The 23,594-nt window shown below is 36.7% G+C and overlaps 1 protein-coding gene across 1 annotated transcript in view; it reads left to right on the top strand.

Annotated features, from left to right (window-relative positions):
- The window catches only part of KCNH5 (potassium voltage-gated channel subfamily H member 5), a 343,028-nt gene that overhangs the window by 47,173 nt on the left and 272,261 nt on the right, over positions 1 to 23,594 (top strand). The window contains exons 5-6 of the mRNA XM_019009338.4: positions 11,762 to 11,877; positions 17,702 to 18,094. Of these exons, the coding sequence (XP_018864883.1) occupies positions 11,762 to 11,877; positions 17,702 to 18,094 (509 nt within the window). The remainder of the gene's footprint in view (positions 1 to 11,761; positions 11,878 to 17,701; positions 18,095 to 23,594) is intronic.

The following is a 23,594-nucleotide window of genomic DNA, read 5'->3' as shown; positions in this document are numbered from 1 at the left end:
GTTTTAAAATTCATGGTGCTCCATCCAACAGCCAGAGAATACATATTCTTCACCTCACAAGGAGTGGAGCATTCACCAGAGAGATCACATTCTGGGCCATAAAACTACCTTAATAAATTTTAAAAAATATAAATCTTAAAAAGTATGTTATCAGACCAAAGTGGAATTAAACTAGAAATGAGTAACAGAAAGATATCTGGAAGATCCCGAAATATTTGGAAATGAAACATGTTTCTAAACAAATCAAAGAAGCAGCCTTAAGATAAGTTAGAAAAATATTTTTAAAGAAAAATGAAAATACAATTTATCAAATTTGTGAGATGCAGCAAAAGCAGTGCTTAGAGGGAAATATGTAACATTAAATGCATATATTAGAAAAGAAGAAAGACATAAAATCAATAATCTAAGATTCTACCTTAGAAAACTAGATAAAGGAAAACAATTTAAACCAAAGCAAACTGAAGACAAGGAATAATAAAGCTTACAACAGAAATCAATGAACTAGGCAACAGGACAACATTAGAGAAAATCACAAAAACCCAAAGCTGGTTCTTTGAACAGGTCATTAAAGTTAGTAAACCTCTATCTAGCCAGGCTAACTGAGAAAAAAGGGTAAAGACACAAATTACCAATATCAGAAATTAAAGACATGGACATTCAAGCAGAGTAAAGGGCTACTGCGAACAACTCTATAGCTGCCATTGATAAATTGGATGAAACAGACCAGTTCCTTGAAACACACAAACTACCAAATCTTAAAGAAGGAAAAATAAACTTCATTTGTGCTTTATTTATTTAAAAAATTAACAATAATTAATAATCTTCCAAAACCAAGGAAAGACCAGATGCAGATGGTTTCATTGGTAAGCTCTACCGTACGTTTAGGGAAGAAATAATACCAGTTCAAGTCTTTTCCAGATAATAGAAGCAGAGGGAGCTCTCTTAACCTATTCTGAGGCAAGCACTACCCATATAGCAAAACCAGAAAAAGACATTACAAGAAAGGAAAACTACAGACATATATATATATTTTTTAAATTTTTTTTTTTTTTGAGACGGAGTCTCGCTCTGTCCCCCAGGTTGGAGTGCAGTGGTGCCATCTCGGCTCACTGCAAGCTCAGTCTCCCAGGTTCACGCCATTCTCCTGCCTCAGCCTTCCGAGTAGCTGGGACTACAGGCGCCCACCACCAGGCCCGGTTAATTTTTTTTTGTATTTTTAGTAGAGACGGGGTTTCACTGTGTTAGCCAGGATGGTCTCGATCTCCTGACCTCGTGATCTGCCTGCCTCGGCCTTCCAAACCAATATTTTTCATGAATATAGATTCAAAATCCTCTACAAAAATTGAATCCAACAATATCTAAAAAGAATTATGACAACCAAGTGGGGTTTATCCCACTTATGCAAGGCTGGTTTAACATGCAAAAACCAATTGCTGTAATCTACCATATAAAAATGTAATTCACAAAATAATGAGAAAAGTCATGATTATGCCAGTCAGCAGAGAGAAAGCACTTGCTGAAATCCAGCACTTGTTCATGATAAAAACTCTCAGTAAAGTTTGAATAGAGGGGAACTTCTCTAGTTTGATAAGGAACATCTATATAAAGCCTATAATATTCTAACTATTTTTTCTTGTACCCATTAACCATCTCCCCATCTTACTCCCCAACTACCCTTCCCAGCCTCTTGTAACCATCCTTCTACTCTCTATGTCGCTGTTGTCAATTGTTTTCATTTTTACATAACTAAAAGAGTTTAATTGGATTGTTTTTAACACAAAGGATAAACGCTTGAGAGGATGGATACCTCATTCTCCATGATGTGACTATTATGCATTGCATGCCTGTATCAAAACATCTCATATACCTATAAATATATACAGCTACTGTGTACCCACAAAAATTAAAAATGAAAAAATTCTACAGCTAACGATGGTCTATATCTTAAAGTTATATATTTTTAAACAAAAGAGAAATAATTGGCATCTGATTTGTGACCTAACATATTCATACACGAATGATAATCAGACTGAGTAAAAAGCTTTGATCATAGTCTTTTCCTCTCAAAAAAATATGTATTTGTATTTGCACTACATGATTATTGTTTTCTCTTATTTACTTTAAGTGATTTCATGGCACAGATGAAGTTGGCCAAAGAAAGTACAGTACTTTCTCAGCAGTTTTGACCGGCTGAACCTAAGTGGTGGTGTCAGTAATTACATATCTATTTATGGAAACTCAAAGTCGGCAACATTTTGCAGTGAAGTTGGGGAAAGGGTGCTGATATCGAAGTGTTGACTTTTCTTTCTAAAATTAATGCTTCTCCATTTATCTGCATCTCCACATCAGAATCACAGAATTCTTTGTAAGGCTCAGTCTCTTTGAAATGAATAATTCATTTTTATACAAAATGATATTTGAAAAAGTTCGAGACAACTCAGACCACTTGATTTTTTAACTATGAGTTTGATAGACATGTAAATTAGAATTTATAGGGAAAATCAGACCCCATTGTGAAAAGCATTAGAAAAAAAGGTCTCTTACCAGTGCCAGAATCTGTAGATGAGCTTATTTTAAATAGACTTTTGAGACTTCTCTGTATCTTCCAAACACATAGCAGATTACCGAAAAAGTATTGTAAAATGTAACTATGAATGGTGTGTAGGAGCTACTTTCTATTATTCATGTGAACTGTACATTTAACATGAAAAATTCAATAGAAATAAAATATTTATGCCATTAAGTCAGCATCCTGTATCTTGAAGCTAGCAGTGTAGGAAAGTACGTTTTAAAATATTGGCATAAGCACCTATCTTTCAACTTTTTAAATCAAGTCAAGAAACCATGGAACTTTTGGGAAATAATGGATGAGATGACATGTAACACCGTAATATCAAAATAATTTGGGTGTAGATCATTGAACTTGGGTAGAGTAGACTTGCTGTTGATTCAGTTTTGGGCACCAGAGTTACTTAATCTGAGCCTGTTCAGGACTCTTACAGGAATATTTTATCATCCTTGTCTTACATTTATCTATTTTTTTTTTCCCAACCAAAAATTGGGAATATGGTGCAGGCATGATTCTAAGTCCTGGAGATACAAAGTCTCTTCTGTCACATTCTAGTGGAGGAGGCAAACTAGTAAATATATAGTGGAAGCTTACTTTTGATTGCTCCCGTTGTCTCAGTAAAAACAGGAATCACAGTTATCAACTGAGAGTAAAGATGGTGAAGGGTGTGAGAAGAGTGGAGTGCGTCTGAACTAGTTATCTAAGAGAGTGGAATAGTGAGTGGACAAGAGAAACACAGCAGGATTTCTGAGCCGCACAAAGGTCCATTTCAGGCTAGTGGTCATAAATTTCACTAGTTATCTATGAGCATAATATTGTGTTTTAATCCACTCATATTTAGTCAAAGAGGTATAGATGCAGAAGTAAGTGAAAAGTTGTGTTTATCCAATGTTGAAATTTGGTCAAGTGAGTAAGAGAAGACTCAGGGACTTCAAAGATCTGGGAGTTGAGGATGTTTACAAGGGTGTTTGCAAAATTTTGGAGAAATACTTCATTGATAAAAATTCTGCCAGCATACAAGAAATAGTGTTTTAGCATTCAGAACAGACAAGTGAATCTACACACCGGAAAAATCAGAATGTAATCCCAGAGCAAGGACTTTTTACCTTCTTAACATGAAAAGGGGCCTGGTGATTGGAGCAAGGGTCCAAGTCCTTTGAGGATTTGCCAAAATTGACCGGAATTAACATTAATCTCCTACTTGTATCGATATTTTTACCAAGAAACTTAGACATATGATTGAAAGACTTAAATAAATGGACTCACTCTGAATTTTATTTCTGAATCATATCTAGGAAAATAACTATAACATGTGACGGCAGCCAACTAATTTGAACATACCTCTTCCTTGTAATCAATCTATGATTACCAAACTTCTATTCTGAATTGATATTTGATCTTACTGGCACTGGGTAATGTCAACACTATCTTTGAATTATACCATGATGGATGGTTGCAAAACCCATCGAAAGGGAAGGAAGCCAGTGTTGATGGAGTAGTTAATGTATGCCAAGAACTTTATATTCATTATTGGTCATTTCTATAATTCTGAAAATTAGTATTGTTGTCTCCATTTTATTGTTGAAGATTCTGATGCTCAACGTCTGACTGATTTCAAATCCCATGTTCTCTCTATTGCACCCATGCTGCCCCGTCCTTCTCAGTGGAGACTTATTGTTGAGGTTTAACTACCTCAATCCCCTGCTTTCTTTTTTACCCACAAAAACGAAGCACAGGTTGAGAATACTTTCATTCGGAGAGAATTATGCTGCTTTGAACCAAATAAACTAGCTGATAATAATTTAAGGGGGCGAAGTGTTCCCGTTATTTTTTGTTCCTGGTATTGAGGTCTTGATAGTGTTGTTCAGGTAATCAGTCAGTGGTACCTGATACATTATAATAATACAAAGAGGAAAGTTACAGCCAAGAAATCCATTCTGTCGATTATCCATATGTGTTCTAAAAGAGATGGCCTAAATCTCTGCCCATTTATACTGTACAGTATTTTCAAACAGACTCCAAAACTGCCAAGATAATTACAGTGTGAAATATCTTGTGCCAAATAGTTATGGCATCTTCTTGCCAATAATTGTGACAAAAAAATTCCCATAGAATAAAAAATAACAGCCAAAATAGCAAGCTTCTCCTTGTGGAAGCCAATGGTTTTCTTTAGAGAGGAAACAACAGATGAAATATGAGTAATTATACTATGTAGTCTCTTTGGCCGAGAGCATAATTGTTTACCTAAGCTTTTTACTTATAGATTAGAATCTTGTGTTGCAGTCTAGTAGATTGATTTAACTGCCTCTGTGACTTCTTTTTATTTTTAAGATTAGGCAGTCCATGACAAAGAGGTTAATTGCAACCCAATAGAGCTAAACTAATGTTTTATTAAGAAGGAGCTGGCATCCTGAGCTTTTAGGAGAACAAATGTTCTCATAATGCCATGAGCAACTTACAGAGCAAGTATTAGGCTCTTCATATTCAGCTGTCTGTTTGCATTACCCTGTATCGACCACATCTAAGTAACATCAGCAAACTTTGCTGAATAATCAGTCACACCAGTTAGATCTCTGTAAAAGTGAGATCAGTAAATGTATCACTTGGAAAAGTAAGAACTGCTGATACGTCTTTTTTCTCTGACCTAGACAGTATGGCAGCTCAACTTTTTCAAAGTTTATACAGTACAAGTTGGTGGGAGATCAAATGAACTAATATAGGTAATAATAGGTAATTCCAGATGTGTTCAAGAACACAAACGGATTGGTATAAGACATTGTTAGTGATAGCAAAAATTTAGAATCTACTTCAAAGTACATGATTGAAACATATGTGTGATCAGGAAGGAGCAAATGATCAATTCTCTGAGATGATAGGGGTGCAGGTAAGAACCAGGTGCCATAGTGGTTTAGTCTGGAGGTGGATGGGAGAGAAGGGGAACTGAAGGCTGTCACATTTCTATGACCATTTTGTCCAAAGCAATCTACAGATTCAATGCCATTCTTATCAAAATACCAATGTCATTTTTTACAGAATTAGAAAAACAATTCTAAAATTCATATGGAACTAAAAAAACCCCAAATAGCCAAAGTAGTCTTAAGCAAAAAGAATAAAGCTGAAGACATCACATCACCTGACTTCAAGTTATATTACAAAGCTATGTTAACCCAAACAGCACAGTACTGGTATAAGAAATAGACATATTGATTAATGGAACAGAATAGATAGTCCAGAAATAAAGCCACATATTTACAGACAACTGATCTTTGACAAAGCCAATAAGAACATATATTGGGGAAAGGAGACCTTTTTCAATAATTGGTGCTGGGATAATTGGATTGCCATATGCAGAAGAATGAAACAGGACCCCCCTATCTCTTGTCATATACAAAAATCAACTCAAGATGGATTAGCTTAAACATAAGACTTGAAGTTATAAAAATACTAAGAGAAAATCTAGGAAAAACTCTTCTGGACATTGGTGTAGGCAAAGAATTCATGACAAAGACCTCAAAAGCTGAGGCAACAAAAATGAAAACAGACATTTGGAACTTAATTAAACTCAAAGCTTCTATACAGCAAAAGAAAGAACCAACAGAGTGAACAGATGACCTGAAGAAGGGAAGAAAGTATCTGCAAACTATTTATTCAACAGAGGACTAATATCTAGAATTTATAAGGCACCCAATTCAACAACAACAAAATAACTCCATTAAAAAGTGGGCAAAGGACATGAATAGATATTTTTCAAAAGGATACATACAAATGGCCAACAGTATATGAAAAAATACTTGACATCACTAATCATCAGAGAGATGCAAATTAAAACTACAATGAGATATCATCTCACAACAATCAGAATGGCCATTAAAAAGACAAAAAATAGCAGATGTTGGTAAGGATGTGGAGAAAAGGGAACTCTTGTACACTGTTGGTGGGAATGTAGGTTAGTACAACCTCAATGGAAAACAATATGGAGATTTGTCAAACAACTAAAAATAGAACTACCATTTGATCTGGCAATCCTGCTACTGGATATGTACCAAAAGAAAATAAATCTTTACACAAAAAAGATACCTGCACTCATATGTTTATTGCAGCACTATTCACAATTGCAAAGATAGAATCAATCTAATTATCCATCATTGGATGACTGGATAAAGAACATGTGGCATATATACACAATGGGATGCTACTCAGCCATAAAAAAGAATGAAATCACGTCTTCTGCAGCAACATGGATGGAATTGGAATCCGTTATCTTAAGTGAACCAACCCAGGCACAGAAAGACAAATATCAAATATTCTCACTCATAAGTGGGTGTTAAAAAAATGTGTACACATGGATGTAGAGAGTGGAATGATAGACATTGGAGACTTGGGAGGGTGAAGGTGTGGGAGAGGGTGGATGATGAGAAATTCTTAATGAGTACAATATATGTTATTCAGGTCACAGTTACCCTAAAAGCCCCGACCATTATACAATTGATACATGTAAAGAAATTGCACTTGTACCTCATAACTTTATATAAATTAAAAAGAAGACTATCATGTTTCTTATGGCTTCTGCTTTTTTCAATAACATTTTTGGCAGGGGTTTGTGCTGACAGTAAGGAGAGAAGGACAGCATAGGTGTTGTGAGAAAAATGCTAACTCTTTGGAACTGGAACTGCAAGAAGGCCCTAATCAGAGTCAAATAAAAAGATTACTGAGTAGCTCAGAAAGCTCATCTCTGAATGCTCCCATTGATTGTAATGTGTGCCAAAACATTCATTTGCTTTGCATTGATTCTCCATGTTCTAGGGCATTTTGATAGCAAAACTCATAAACGATTACTCAATTTTACAACCGCCTTTGGCTTTGATTTATCTAGGAAGAAAGAATCTTTTCCAAGTCTTTTCTCCTAAATTTCTCTCTTCTGGTCCGTCTGAGTCAGTTCAACATTTGCCACCACTTTTTTTTTCTTTTTTCTGCCAGCAGTTCCCCACTTCTCTTTCTGAAAGCAGATTATAATCCTTAACACTTCCAGAATTCCTTCTCTAACCTTCCCTACCATGCCTTTCCTACCTTCTTCAACCAAAAGACTTCCTTCATATAAACTATGCTAATACCTAAGAACTGAATGTATTTTCTTCTTTAAATTTTAAATATTTACATATAATGCAGATGCTGTACTCCTATTTCCTCATTAATCATCATTAATTCATTCACTAAACAAAACCATTCAGTAAAACATTCCACAAAAACAGATCTAGTGCCCACTATGTGTTAGTCAACCAAGGTAATATGGTCTGGCTCTGTGTACCCACCCAAATCTCATCTTGAATTGTAATTTGAATTGTAATCCCCACATTGGGGGAGGGACCTCATGGGAGGTGATTAGATCATGGGGGTGGTCCCCCCATGCTGTTCTCATTATAGTGAGTAAATTCTCTGAGATCTGATGGTTTTATAAGGGGATTTTCCCCTCTTGGCTCGGCACGTCTCCTTCCTGCCGCCATGTGAAGAAGGATGTGTTTGCTTTCCCTTCTGCCATGATTGTATGTTTCTCAAGGCCTCTCCAGCCATGTGGAACTGTGAGTCAATTAAACCTCTTTCCTTTATATGTTACCCAGTCTCAGGCAGTTCTTTATAGCAGCATGAGAACGGACTAATACACAAGGATAGAAAATATAAGATCTGGCAACTAAAAGTCGCACGATGCAGTCACTTCCCTTTTAATCTATGTTCAAGGGTAGTCTTACTCAGAATATCCTGATTTAAAACATTTTTAGAATGATGGGTTAATATTACCTTTCTCTTTCATTTTCTTTCTGTTTTTTAAATCAATGATAGTCCTATTTTTATTCATGGAGAAAAACGCGTGTGTTTTATTTTTACTGTTTAAAAATGATTTTTTTCTTCAAGAAAGTAAAATAAGGTAAAGAAAAGAGATGAAATATTCCTTGATCACACTGACTTCATGTGTAAATTAAGGTACACACATACGCAGACATTTGAACAAGCTTTTTTTGTATTAGGAACAACTGCTTCCTCCTTAAGAAACACAGTTGCAGTCTGTGCTCATGATGCTTCAAATGGAAAACCAGAGGATGACAATAAGCTTTCATTGTCATATTTCTCCTTTTTCACATTTATTTTCATGTATGATACTGTGAAATCGGAGAAAACATGCCATTTGATGATTTGTATTCGTTTATGGATCATTTAATTTATTCCTAAATGTCTCCTTTTTTTTTTTCAAAATATTTTCTGGATAAACCTTTTTTTCACACAGGGAACGAAAGTGGGCTTTTCTTTTAATCCAATGAGTTATACCAAGGGCTGTAATTTTACCTGTTTTAGAAATCTGAGCCTTCAATAAGTAAAAGGTTGACTTGGAATTTTCTAGAAATAGTCAAGGCAATTATAACATTCTATTGATGTAAGGTGCACAGATTATCACCAGGTAAAATTATAATATACCTATGACTAATATAGTTACTGTCATCCAAAGACACCCTTACCACTTTTACCAAACAAAGCAAAACCAAACCAAAAACCAATGATAATAAAACAAAATGAGATTTATTTTATATCTGATTTTTAAAGTTACAAATACAATTGATTTATTTTATGGTGTATTTTATGCCAGGCCCTGTTTCAAGTGCTAAGAATGGAGGGATAAACAAGAGTTTAGCAAGAGTGACTATTATATCAATCAACAATTACATCAGTGTTGTTAGTGCCAGGTGAGGTATGCATCCCATGATGTGCGTGTACAGAGGAGGGCACCTCTCACTTGTGGGTGGATCAAAGAAGCATCAAGGTAATGCTTTTACTGAGTCTGCAGTTACCAGTAAGTGTTAGCCAGAAAGATGGGGGAGGGGAAAGACATTCCAGGAAGGCAGAATGATTGTAACATGTGAAAATATGGAAACACAAAACAGCGTAGGGTGTGCAAAGAATTCCTAGTAGATTTAATTTTAGTTTTGAATTTATTCTTTATTTGATTTGCTATTGATTTTAATAACACTGGGATGCAGAGCATGTGTGAGAAAGTGGCAAGAGACAGAGGCAGAGCAAATCACTGGGATCAGAAAATAAATGACCTGTATACCAAGGATATACAGTGTTATCCTGGAGGCCTTCAGGTTTCTGTTAAAGGGTAATAGGGTAAAAGGCATGTGTTTTAGAAAGAACTTTGCAAGCAGTGAGGATGTGGTTTTGGAATGCTGCCTAACTTGGGTGAAAGACGGTGTGTTGTCTGACATAGTAGGGGTGCAGAGAGGAGATTCAATTTGAGAGATATTTATTGATGTTATAATCTATAAGGCTAGGAAATAAGTGTGTGTGTGTGTATGTGTGTGTGCATAGGTAATAGTGAAAAGAGGATGGTGAATTTCATGTTTCTCATTTGGGCATTAGAAATATCTTGGGGCCATTTGACAAGATCAGGGATGCATGAGTGAGGCAGAGTGGGTGATAAAGGGGGAAGATGGTGTCAGTTTTGGACATGTTGAGTGTTGTCAGATGCCTGTAGAATACTGTAGTAAGAAAAGTCCAGTGGCTAGCTAGACACATAGGTCTGGCATTCAAAAGAAAAGTCTCAATTTCTCATAGAGAATGCATGTTGGTTTTTCATTAATGTTGAGTTTTTAGAGAGTTGGTGTCATATCTAATACCTTTTTTTTTGTTTCCACAGCACATTGTACAGGGTAAGCCTTAGGGTTACATACAATTCCCAAAACCTAACTTTTTTTTTCTTCTAATTACTAGGATGGGGTCCAATAATGTAGAAGAAATAAAGACTCTCCATCAATTGATGCCAGTTTATTTCTTTTCCAATCCAGTTATTGATACATAGACCTGAATTGGTGGGACAATACAAAGCTTAAATTAAATTAGAATCAGCCTGAAGAATAGTAGTAAAGAATGATGTCACCTGCATTTTATGGTTTGACAGATATTAGGCAGGTGTATTTCCAGAATTTCTTCCTTAATTTTTTTTTGTCATATCATCGAAATTTCATCATTGTCATCATTCCTTTGGAACATCAGGAGTTTTTCAGTTTTAAGGAGTTGCCTGATAAATGACCTCATGAAGGGTAATTGTGTAGAAGTTATCAGATAGTGTTAATAAAATTTTTTAATGAATTGGAGCTTTTGAGATACCTAGGGAAAGGATAATTGAGACAGGATGAGAGTATGGCTGGTTTTGTTCTATTTGTTCACTTCTTATTGACATTTCCTTGAGATTAATGATTTTATTACTGGCAATTTGAGGCCCCAGAAGAAAATTCTTTCCCATTAAATTGCATTTCTTTCCTCCAAAAGTCACTGCTCTTTCAGAAGACATTATTAACAATTCTAGATATTCCAAAAATAAATTTAGGTATCACTGCAGTTGTTAATAACAGATAAATAACATTTTGCTATGTTACAAGGAAGATGGAAGTGTGTGAAATGAACCATAAAAAGTAAGATTTGTTGAAATTCAGTTTTATTCTCTTATATCTGCACACAAACACATTGAAGGACTCTTATAATTAGGGTAAGACTAGCTGCTGTAACAAATAAATCCCCAACTTTTAGTGGCTTAATACAATAGAAGCACATTTCTTGCTCATGTAACAGTCCAAGGCAAAGGATCCTGGCTGGCATATGGCATTTTCCCACACAGTTATTCAGCAGCTTTGCTATCCCCTTGGGCCTTGTCATTTGCATCCTTCCAGCTGGTAGAAAGAAAGAGAAATTGTGGAGAAGTCACAGTTGTTTCTTAAATCACGGCATGGAAGTGACACACATTACTTCTGTCTGCATTCCATTGGTGAGAACCAGGGACATAGGCCATACTAAGATGCAAGAAATTCTGGGAAATATATTCCTAATTGGACAGCTATTTCCCAGTAAGAAAGCTATACAATGCAAGGAGGAGCACAGAATTTTGTGGATAGCTAGTTGCATTGGCTACAGGGACTATACACAGATATGGGCAAAATACAAAGGTCACACATAAAAATTGCTCATTATTTTATGGCCACACTTCAAATATATGAGCATGTCTATACAGAAGGAAAGAAAATACTTTTGTTTGATACTTTGCATTCATTTTGGATGTTATGTGGTTGCTGAGATCTTTTTAATGCTAGCAAGAATGTTGGATTCCTTATTCATTGTGTATGAAAAACTGAGACTTTCCTTATTTTTAAGGTTGGACGAAATTTGCCCGATTGACACGGGCTTTGACAAATAGCCGAAGTGTTTTGCAGCAGCTCACGCCAATGAATAAAACAGAGGTGGTCCACAAACATTCAAGACTAGCTGAAGTAAGTATGAGACGAACTTTGCTTCCCAAGATGGTGGTGTTGGTACATTTTTCTTCCCTAAAATGATTTAATATAGATATTTCTGGCTATCATCTTATAAATACTTAGCTGATAATTTATGTTTCCCTTGTAGAAATATAGAAATCCCAAATATTTCTATTCATTCTCTCCAACTTTTGAAATGGGAGTGTAGCTCATGACATCCCAGGTCATGTCTGTAGAGTGTAAGGTTTTCTTTGAGCATATCAGATAGGGAGTTCTTTCATTGCTTCATGCATATATGCAGCAAACACATATTCAGGGTATGCTCTGTGCTTGGCACTCTGCAGAGGATGTAAAGTTAAATAAGAAATGGGCCCTGTCATCAAGGAGTTAAATATCCAGCAGAGGAAACTGATCATAAGATGTGAAAAGATGCAATGACAGGGTGCCGTGGGAGCCTGTGCAGGAGAATTTGCCCAAATGTGGGGCCCTAGGGAAGGCTGTGTAAGTGAGATGATACCTGGGCTGAGTGAATTCTGGAGGGAAATGTGAGAGTTAGTCAGGTAAAGAAGGGATGTAGTTTATTCCTACCAGGGAGGCCAGCATGTACAAAGGGTCAGAGATGAGGTAGTATGGTGACGTTGAGTATGACTTTACTGTAGTTGAATTCATATGGGGAAGGAGAAGGTAGGGTGGCATATAGTGAAATGGTGGTGGTTGGTGTCTCATGTGCCAGGAAAATGACCTTTGTGCCTCAGAAAAACCTCTCAAAGGGAGGTGGGTCCTAATTGGTTTCTTTTGCAATTTCATGTTTTTATTGTGTTAATTCAAAAACTTTATTCTAAGAAGAGGTCCATAGTTTTTACCAGATTGCCATAGGGATCCAAGGAACAAAATGATTAAAAACTCCTGCTTGGCCTAGTGGCTCTGTGGAGAATGGGGAGGTAGGGAAACCAGTGAGGAAGTCCTAGCAGTAAGTAAGTTAGCATGACCACGGTTGTCAGCAGGATAGTGGTAGCAGAAGTGGGTGGATTGCAGACACATTAAGATTAGAGTGAACACATTTGTTAATACATTAGAATAGTGTGTGAAACAAGGGGTTGAGTCCAGAACAATTCTATGTTTTTGATTTAGACGACAGGGTAGATAGTTCTGTTGGTTAATAAGATGACGAATGTAAGAGGAAGGAAAGAAGATTTGAGGACAATGATCGTGAGTTTAGTTTGGGGCATACAAAGTTTGAAGAGCCCCGTAGGAAGCCCTAGCGGAGATGCCTGAACAGCAGGGAGATTTATGGGTCTGGCACTCTGGAAGGATATTTGAGTTTGAATTGTAGGCTTCAGTGTCATCTTCACAGTTATGGCTGTTCAAGTCACGTGACTAGACGATGTTACCCTGAGACTAAGGAGAAAAAAAATGAGGACAGAACTCTGAGGCAGCTAATAGCTTTATTGTTCACATGTCTTCTATAACCATAATTTGTATTACTGGTATGAAAGATGCCAAAAAGCTCATTAAGCTACCAAAACTATGCTGAGCACTACGTTTGCACTCACAAAATATTCTCAGGTAACTTTTACCAAAAAAGAGAAAGATAAAATCCATACGCTTATCAGTTTTCTCTGCTGCAGAAAAGTGAGTTGAAGCACTTCAGAGTAATTTTCTTAACTTGTCGTAAATATTGAATCTGGTTTGGAGGGGATTAGGAAGTATGTTCCCTGAATTTAGAAGACTATGGAGTTTTTCTTAGACCATGGCTAACAAAAAGACTTGGTTTTCTGCTCTAAATAGCACTGCTAGCTTGGGGAAAGATGAATCCTTTGATGTGCAGACATGTTTCTGAAGACCAAAATAAGACATTAATATAACTAAATATTAACTAGTAATAATAATCACAATATTTAAAAGATAATATGCAATTAGTACAAGATTTAAAGCAGACAATGAGATACAACTTTCTTTTGCAAAAATGCTTAGATTTTGGAGCTAGTTCCTCTTCTGCCTAAAGTTGCCTGTTTCTTTCTACAAATCAAGCTGAAATGTAGGAGGTTGTTTCTGTGATTGTGAATTTTTATGGTCATGATTCCTTTGGGGTCTTAACCACACCTTACTCAGGATTTTTCTTTTGTCTGTTACACAACAGAGCGACAACAAGTGGAAGGGGACCATAGAGAAGACAATCTTCTCCCTTAGCACCCAGAATCACTCAGGATTGTTTTTTCTCTGTATCAACGGAAAAGAAAGAAACTTTCCCCTTGACATTTTCTCATTTTTATTTTTGAGAAACGTATTCCTATTTCATCCCATCTGTTTTTTTTTCTTTGCTCTGTGATTAGTGTTAGTTTCTTTACCAGTCATCCTTTATTCATAAACCTGGTTCTCATATAAAACTGCTTTCTGTCAGATCTTAGGGTCGATTTCAGAGAGCATACAGAAATAACAAGATTGTCGATAGACATTTAGTCTGAATACCTGCAGCGCATACTCTTAGATTTCCAAAGATAGACATAAAAGAAGTACCAAATAAGTATAACAATATTGTTTTTCCAGTGGTACTCAAAACCCTTGTAATTTGCTCAATGCAAGTATTTGGTTTAGCTATGGAATTTGAGGTGCTTTTACTTTTACAAAGACAGATAAATTTGATCTCAATTCTACCTGATCCCCCAAATTTGGAGGTGATCCCCAGTTTCAAAGATTCCAGTCTCCATAAAGGTAGTTAATTAATTTTCTGCATGAATTGACACCCTGCTGATTGCCTTTAGCTTGTTCACTTTTATGTTGGGTAGAGATAAATATATACGCCCCGCCACATCAGTCAGTGGGCCTGACTTTGTTGGAGTCAGTGCTCTCAGATCTTCAGAGAGGAAGAATGTGTCTGTATTGGTACAAAAATACATCAAAAAATGTGATTTCATCCTCCCTCCACCAAAGGCTTATTGCTTATAAAAGCACAAATGACATAACAATGAAAATGAAGAGTCTGTTACTCACTGTTTTATGAAAGAGCCCAGGGACAGTGTGAAGATTAGTAGTGCTTTGCATATGAAAAAGATGAAGCTTATTTTTTTGTGCACTGTTTTTTGTTGTTGCCATTTTCCTCTTCTTCCTCCTCCTTGTCCTCCTCTACCCTTTCCTCCTCCTTTTTGTCCCCATCTTGCATTTTTTTGGAGGGCTTTACATATGCAAATCACTGTCTAGAGAATTGGGTCCTGAATGTCTAGAGGAATGTAAGACAGATATCTTACCTTGGGCTGTACATTGTAATCACCTGGGAAGGTTTTGAAAATATAGATTCTCTGAGAACCCAAACAAGACCAATTTAATCATCCTCCAGGGTGGAGTCTAGGTATAAGTATACTGTATTCTTTTAAAACTTCCCCAGATGATTCTAATATATAGGCAGGTTTAAGACTTTCTGAACTCAGGGTGATGCCATTCCATCTTTAGAGGAGACCTGCATTAATCCAGGCTACTGAGCAGGGCGTACATCTGTCAGCACAGTAGGCACAGTGTCCAGGGACCCACAACACTTTTATGGGTCTACAGGATGTTTCAATTTCTATTAAGAGCAGAAGAAAACAGGGTAATTTTAGGTAAAAACAAAAATTGAATGTGTGATATTAATATATTTATCTTTGTAGGAATGCTGTTATAATACACACACACACACACACACGTATATATATGTATATATACATACACACTTTTTTTTTTTTTTTTTTGAGACTGAGTCTCGCTCTGTCGCCCAGGCTGGAGTGCAGTGAGTGGTGTGATCTCAGCTCACTGGAACCTCTGCCTCCCAGGTTCAAGTGATTCTCCTGCCTCAGCCTCCAGAGTAGCTGGGACTGCAGGCACGTGCCAGCAAGCCCAGCTAATTTTTGTATTTTTAGTAGGACGGGGTTTCACCATGAAGGAGTCTAGGAAGGCACAAAGGCTTAGGGTCCACGAAGGTGGTAATGCACCCTGGTACTGAGTTTGTTCTTATTTCCCAAGTTTGATTTATTTGTGGTTAAACATAGACTGTGTATATATAGATGGTAAACTACTAACATTGAATATGAAGGCAATTTTCATGTTTAACACAATGAAATTGGAATTGACAGGCCAGTGGTTGAAAAGCAAAAGAAAAGACACGATTATGTACTATTGTATAATACTTCACCCCAACATGAATCTTAACTCCTGGTAGGATGATTTGCTATTAAGTAATTTAAGACATCATGGGAAAAACATAACTGAGGTACTGATAATGGCAAATACATAAAATATCTTTACAAGTATTCTTACAAACACCAAAATAAAAATAACAATTCTAACATACAATTAAAAGGACCACCAATGATGTTTTCCGTATCAAAAATGGTAAAAATGGATAGATATTATATTCTTAGTTTTCAGATATGTAAGTTCTGTATATGAGAGGAACTTTAGGATACTCTCCCAAGCTGCCAAAGATGCTAGTATATTTGTTTTGTTTTGTGGCATATATTATAACTCAGAATTACATGCTAACAAGTATTTTTATTTTTATCCATTCTTACATCTAAATATTTAATGCATTTATGATTTTATGATTTGGACTTTTTGACTCCTACCTCCCGGGTCCCATTAGTCCTAGAGACACTGAATAACTGAATACATACAATGGGCAAATCTGTTGAAAATATTTAAAAATTTCCATTTACCAAACTCTTTAACACATACGTTGTCTTTGGCTTCATTGATGGCACAGGGCAGAAGTTTTTGATTTATCCCTTCAACTGTCTTTTTTTTTTTGAGACGGAGTCTCGCTCTGTCGCCAGTCTGGAGTGCAGTGGCACAATCTCGGCTCACTGCAACCTCTGCCTCCTGCATTCAAGTGATTCTCCTGCCTCTGTTTCCTGAGTAGTTGGGATTATAGGCACGCACCACCACGCCCATCTAATATTTGTATTTTTAGTAGAGACGGGGTTTCACCATGTTGGCCAGGATAGTCTCGATCTCCTGACCTCGTGATCTTGCCTCAACTGTTTTTTATAATTCCCAGATTCCAGGTTCCAGAAGGCAATGCTATGTCCTGTGTTGGTTACCTTTGCCCAGGGATACACAAACCTCTACTCTTGCTCTGTCATCTGCTTTTTATCTTTGTTTTCTACTGTAATTAGACCTAATTAGTATAATTCAAGGTTCATATAAACTTACACCAACATTTTTCCATTTGAATTGGTATACAGAAACAAACTTGAGTATTTAATATTTTTTTCCCTAAAGGAAATTTGCAGTTGGGCAAGAAACACAATATTCTTTAAGTCCAGATCTAAGGGAGGAAGGGAAAAAGCAGGCGATACCCTTTACAACCCTTTACACTGCTGTGCCACCCATCAGGGCCCTTGCTGAGTATCACTCGACAACAGCATCACCAACAGTGGGATGCCGGGGTCCAGCGAGGCCATCAGAATCAAAGTTATGCTTCCTGAGGTGCTAAATGTGTATGAAGAATAGATAATGGTGTTTCACCCAAATAACTGCTGGACAGTCCATGAGAGCCATGTGATTCTAGGCAGGCTTGCAGAGTGAGTGTGCAGGAGGCACTTGCAGAAGTGGACATCCAGCAGTGTTGTGGATCAGTGTTGGCTACTGCATCAGAGCAGGCCAGATAGAACAGCAGAAAGATCAGCTTTGGTAGAGTGATTGGACTTGGAGTGACTTCCTCTGAACAAATTTTAGGACAACTCAGGAGAAGAGGGAGGCAAGACTGTGGAGCATGACTGGCTGTGGTTTGACTGCCAGTAGATTTGAATTCATCACTGACTGTGCAGAGATAACCTAGTCATGTATAAATACATTTTCTCTCTTTTAGGTTCTTCAGCTGGGATCAGATATCCTTCCTCAGTATAAACAAGAAGCGCCAAAGACACCACCACACATTATTTTACATTATTGTGCTTTTAAAACTACTTGGGATTGGGTGATTTTAATTCTTACCTTCTACACCGCCATTATGGTTCCTTATAATGTTTCCTTCAAAACAAAGCAGAACAACATAGCCTGGCTGGTACTGGATAGTGTGGTGGACGTTATTTTTCTGGTTGACATCGTTTTAAATTTTCACACGACTTTCGTGGGGCCCGGTGGAGAGGTCATTTCTGACCCTAAGCTCATAAGGATGAACTATCTGAAAACTTGGTTTGTGATCGATCTGCTGTCTTGTTTACCTTATGACATCATCAATGCCTTTGAAAATGTGGATGAGGTAAGTTTTTCGTTTTGGTTTTCTGAGTACTGTGGGTCATATATTTTGAAAACATCAGGATAAATGGATTCCACAGATAATCCAAACCTCTTTTTAGCCACCACTTTCAACTTGCTTGAAACCCTTGCCAAAAGTTAGTATATTTGATTACCTTAAATTAGTTTTCATCTGTTTCTTCTCCTTGATATCTGGTTGAAAGTGCTAATTACTGGGAATTGGAGTTTGTGGATGGAAGAAGTGGAGGAGAAGAAAAGCAGCGGCATTTGAAGTCAACTACAGTTCACAAAATACATAATTGATTGAAAGAAGATATTAGATTGGTGCAAAAGTAATTGTGGTTTTCACAATTACTTTTAATGGCAAAAACCACATTTACTTTTATAACAACCTAATAAATAGATGTATTTTCTTTGAAAAGCTGCAGCATTTGAAAACTACTCATTCACAGATCTTTTGACTCCTCCTCTCAAGACACATATGATAACAATGGTAGAGTTAACATAAAGATAAAGAAACTTTTATGAAACAGCAATTCTTGAATTTTTGCCACTTTGGTTTCTTCCTCATAGCTTTTGCTTTACATTTTGTCTGAATATATTTGTGGATATTGGATGACGTATTAGTCCATTTTCACACTGCTATAAAGATACAACGTGAGACTGGGTAATTTATAAACAGAAGAGATTTAATTGACTCACAGTTCCACATGGCTGGAGAGGCCTCAGGAAACTTACAATCCTGGTGGAAACAAGCAAGGACCTTCTTCACATGGCGGCAGGAGAGAAAAAGGAGCACAGGGGAAACTGCCACTTTTAAAACACCCAGATCGCATGAGATCTCCCTGACTGTCACGGGAACAGCATGGGGAAAACTGCCCCCATAATCTAATCACCTCCCACCAGGTCCCTCTCTTGACATGTGGGCATTACCATTTGAGGTGAGATTTGGGTGGGGACACAGAGCCAAACCATATCAGATGACTTCTGATGTCTTGTCTAATGTAAGGCTCTGCTTCTTCAGTGTTATCAGTGCACCTAGAAGTACTTAAAATATGTAGAAGCTTAAAAGACCACTTCATCCACAGCTTCTCAGCCTCTAACTTAATAGTGGATGATATTTCAGTTGTTACACCAAGCTAATAGGATACAACCAGTAATTTCAATTCATAATATATAGAAGAGTCAATATAGAATATATCTATTATTAAAATATGTTCATTATGATAATATTACTAACTTAATTGTCCTAAGATGTTCCTATAGATTCTACTCTGTAGACTGCTCAGATGGAAAATTCTTTACTCTGTTGTTATTATAATACATTGTAATATATTATTTCTCTATGTGTGTTGGGAGATAGATTGAAACTTTTCTTCAGTGACTTTTTCTATAAAATATTTACATTCAACCAATTATAATAATATAAATATCATTTTCCCCAAATTTAAGTGTAGACATTGTATTTTGATATTGTGTATGTAATTATTACTTTTTAAATTATGAGAAAAAAATCATAATAATTCATTTTCCAAGTTTTGAGTCCACCTACATCAAGCTTTTAAAGATTTTTTTTTTTTCAAATTTATCTTCTGAAGTGAGTTAAAGGAGTTAATTTTGAAAATACAAATCACATGATAGGGGACAATAAGCAGTATTTATGTTTTGCACACTACACAGATTATTACATTAATACATTGAGATTTTGGTTATTTAGAGTATAGGCCTAAAGATTTTAATAAAGGCAATCACTCATGTGGAATCTAGAAAAGTTCATCTCATATAGAGTAGAATGATGGTTACCAAGGGGTGGGGTGAATGGAGAGATGGTGGAAGAATACAAAACTTCAGTTAGATGGAACTAAATTCAAGAAATCTATTATACAATATGGTGACTATAGTTAACAATGTACCACATTCTGGAAAAATGCTAAGAAAGTGGGTGTAAAGTGTTCTCACCACAAAAATGATAACTATGTGAAGAAACACATACGTTAACTAGCTAGATTTAGTCATTCCACAATGCATACATACTTAAAAACGTCATGTTGTACATAGTAAATACATGCAATTATTTCTGTCAATTAAAAATAATCAAAAGATTGGCTTGATTAGTATTACAGTAAATATATTGTGTGATAATACATTTATAATTATGTAATACTGCAATAATATATATTAAAAGATTCTCTCAACTTTGTTCACATTCAAGAAATGCAAAGTAAATCTACACTAAATACAATTTTCTTTCTTTTTTTTTTTTTTTTTTTGAGACGGAGTCTCACTCTGTCGCCCAAGCAGGAGTGCAGGGGCGCTGTCTCGGCTCACTGCAAGCTCCGCCTCCCGAGTTCACGCCATTCTCCGGCCTCAGCTTCCCAAGTAGCCGGGACTACAGGTGCCCGCCACACTAAATACAATTTTCATTTATCACGCTGCAAAGACCGAAACTACGTTAGAACACTAGGCTGTTGAGTGTAGTAGCTAAGTAGGCACACCGCTCAAATCTCCTTTCATCAACACGTGCTGTGTGGAGTACGGTCAGCGGCACCCTGGGTCCAGCTCCTGGCTTTAGAAAGCCTATTGTTACCATCTCTTCTCAACTCAGCATTTGGTGATCTCACAGTGGTAGCTTGAAATTAGCCACAGTGGGCGTATTTACACTACAGAAAGTAGCAAAAGCTACAAATCAAGGCCTTTTTAAAAAACTTTCTGTAGAGCTAGTTGTTAATCATTTTCCAACACATCACTGAACAGTTAACTGAAGGCTGCTGCCTTTTCTGATCTCCTGCAGCTCACATGTTGAAGCTGGGCTCACACATTTCCCCAGGGCTGCTCCCCGTCAGTGTCTGAGTATGGTGGGAATACTATAACTTGTCCATAACTGCAACTTTTGCTCTGGGACTGTCCATTTACTGTGTAAAAGTGTAAGCTTTTTCTTCCTACCTGAGTCTTCCTTCCCTCTTTCACAGGTGTTAGACCTGCATTGTAGTCCAAAGGCTCTTCGTGTTCCCCTCCTCCCCATTTTGTCCTTCCCAGGCATTTACCTCAGTAAAATTCTTGCGTAAATAACCCTGGCTTGGCATCTACTCCTTACAGGACCTCAGTTGATCAAGTGGGATGTGGCATATCACTCTCATACACTGCTCGGGGGAGAATGAATTGGTAAAATCTCTATAAAGAAAAGTTGGCAATGTTTCATTTTAAAAAAGAGAAGACCCTAGAGGCAACTACTTTCAAATTTTTTCAGGGGATTCTTTTATTATTTGCTTCCATGTCACCAAACAACACGATTACATATCTACCTCTTGGTTTGTCAATTTTAGGTTTTGTCTTTGACTTCTCAACATGAAAGGTGAGATTTTAGCTCCCCTTTCTACTTTCGCTCACTATTTACATGCACCATTTTCATCACCTCATTCTCACAATATATCATCCTTTTGATTCAATAAATATTAAGTGTTGATATTATTATTATTGTTATTATTATTATTTTTGGTGACAGAGTCTTGCTCTGTCACCCAGGCGAGAGTGCAGTGGTGTGATCACTGCAACCTCTGCCTCTCAGTTTCAAGTGATTCTCCTGCCTCAACTTCCCCAGCAGCTGGGACTAGAGGCGCGCACCACCACACTCGGCTAATTTTTTTAAATTTTTTTAGTATTTCACCATGATGGCCAGTCTGGTCTTGAACTCCTGACCTCAAGTGATCCGCCCATCTCAGCCTCCCAAAGTGTTGGGATTACAGGCGTGAGCCACTGGGCCTGGCCAAGTGTTGATATTGTTATGACTGCAAATATGCATTTTATAGCTGATCCTTGCAGCATGCTGTAATTACTTTTCTTTTTCTGCACTTTCCATTTTTCTGGGAGCTGATAACTGTCTGATTTTATGTTTTCTATGTTCTTATCACTAATTTCAACCACAAAGTTCTCTGACAATTATCTAAATCTCCCTTCATTACATTGATGCAAGAAGTATTCTATCGATATCATTTTCTTAAACAAACCTCTCTTTACTCTTTCACCTGATTGATAGTTAAGCTAGCTATAATATTCTTCGCTAGAGATAATTTTCCTTCAGAATTTTGAAAGATACAATGCCATTGTACTCCTCCAGTAATTCTGATAAGAAACTTGAAGTCATTATGATTTCTGTTCCTTTACATGTGACCTATTTTCTCTTTCTGGAAGTTTCATACACCTTCTCTGTCCTAAGGTTCTGTAACTTTCTGAAGATATGCCTTTGTGCAGATCTATTTTCATCAGTTTTGATGGGTATTAACTAGGTGGTCCTTTTCAGCCTGGAAAAGCATGACTACTGTCTTGATATTTTTTCCTATTATGATTTTCTCCAGCCCTCTGACCTTTTCTAAATTTTCTTTCTTTCTGGAACTCCTTTTATTCAGATACTGTACCTATGAGACCAGTCCTGTAATTTTTTTTTTTTTTTTGACATGGAGTCTCGCTCTGTCACCCAGGCTGGAGTGCAGTGGCGTGATCTCGGCTCACTGCAAGCTCTGCTTCCTGGGTTCACGCCATTCTCCTGCCACAGCCTCCTGAGTAGCTGGGACTACAGGCGCTGCCACCATGCCCGGCTAATTTTATTTTTGTATTTTTATTAGAGACAGGGTTTCACCATGTTAGCCAGGATGGTCTCGATCTCTTGACCTCATGATCCACCCGTCTTGGCCTCCCAAAGTGCTGGGATTACAGGCGTGAGCCACTGCACCTGGCCAATTTCCTTTTTTTTTTTTTTTTTTTTTTAAATCTCCTATTTTCTAATCCTTTATCTTTTTGCTACAGTTTCTGGGAGATTTCTTCCACGTTATTTTCTAACTCTCTTTGTCCCTAATAATGCTTTTCTTGCTTAAGGTCTAGTTTGCTTAATACTATTATAGCTAAATTTGCTTTTGTATGGTTGGTGTGTATTTGGTCTGTATATTTCTGGATATATATTTTATGAGTAGTGTATAGATTCTGAAAGTCTCTTTAACAGGCAAGTTTAATTTGATTGTGATTAATTACGTTTTGATTTACTTAGTACATCTTATTTTCTATTTTTAAATGCCTTTTCTTACCTTTGTTTTTTGGTGTTTTCTTTTTCCTTTTGTTTTTCCAGGTTTTGGATTGATTGAACTTTCCTTTAATCTCTTGGATTCCTCCTACTGGTTTGGAATTTTTTCTGTTAATCGATTACTCTTACATTTTTAACATCAGTGTTTGACTTAACAGATTCCAGAAGCTTCTAAGTATCTTTACCTTTCTTCATTTAATTCAAAGACTTCTGTTCCCCTTCATCTTTCAAATTATTATTGTCTTTTATTTTGGATCTACATTATTTTTAATTTTTTCCTTTTAATATATGATTGTTTTATTAATATTTAATTGTCAATTCTTATTTAGATTTATCCACACGTTTATCAGCTTCTTCATTCATACTATTTTATGCATTCTTTGCCTTTTTTCTGGGTCAGTTCCTGTAGATTGGCTCTTTATTACCCCTTATT

This window comes from Gorilla gorilla, chromosome 15 (genome assembly GCF_029281585.2).
Source record: "Gorilla gorilla gorilla isolate KB3781 chromosome 15, NHGRI_mGorGor1-v2.1_pri, whole genome shotgun sequence".
NCBI classification, from domain to species: Eukaryota; Metazoa; Chordata; class Mammalia; order Primates; family Hominidae; genus Gorilla; species Gorilla gorilla.
The sequence above is the reverse complement of the archived record's forward strand: the minus strand, read 5'-3'. Positions and strand labels throughout refer to the sequence as shown.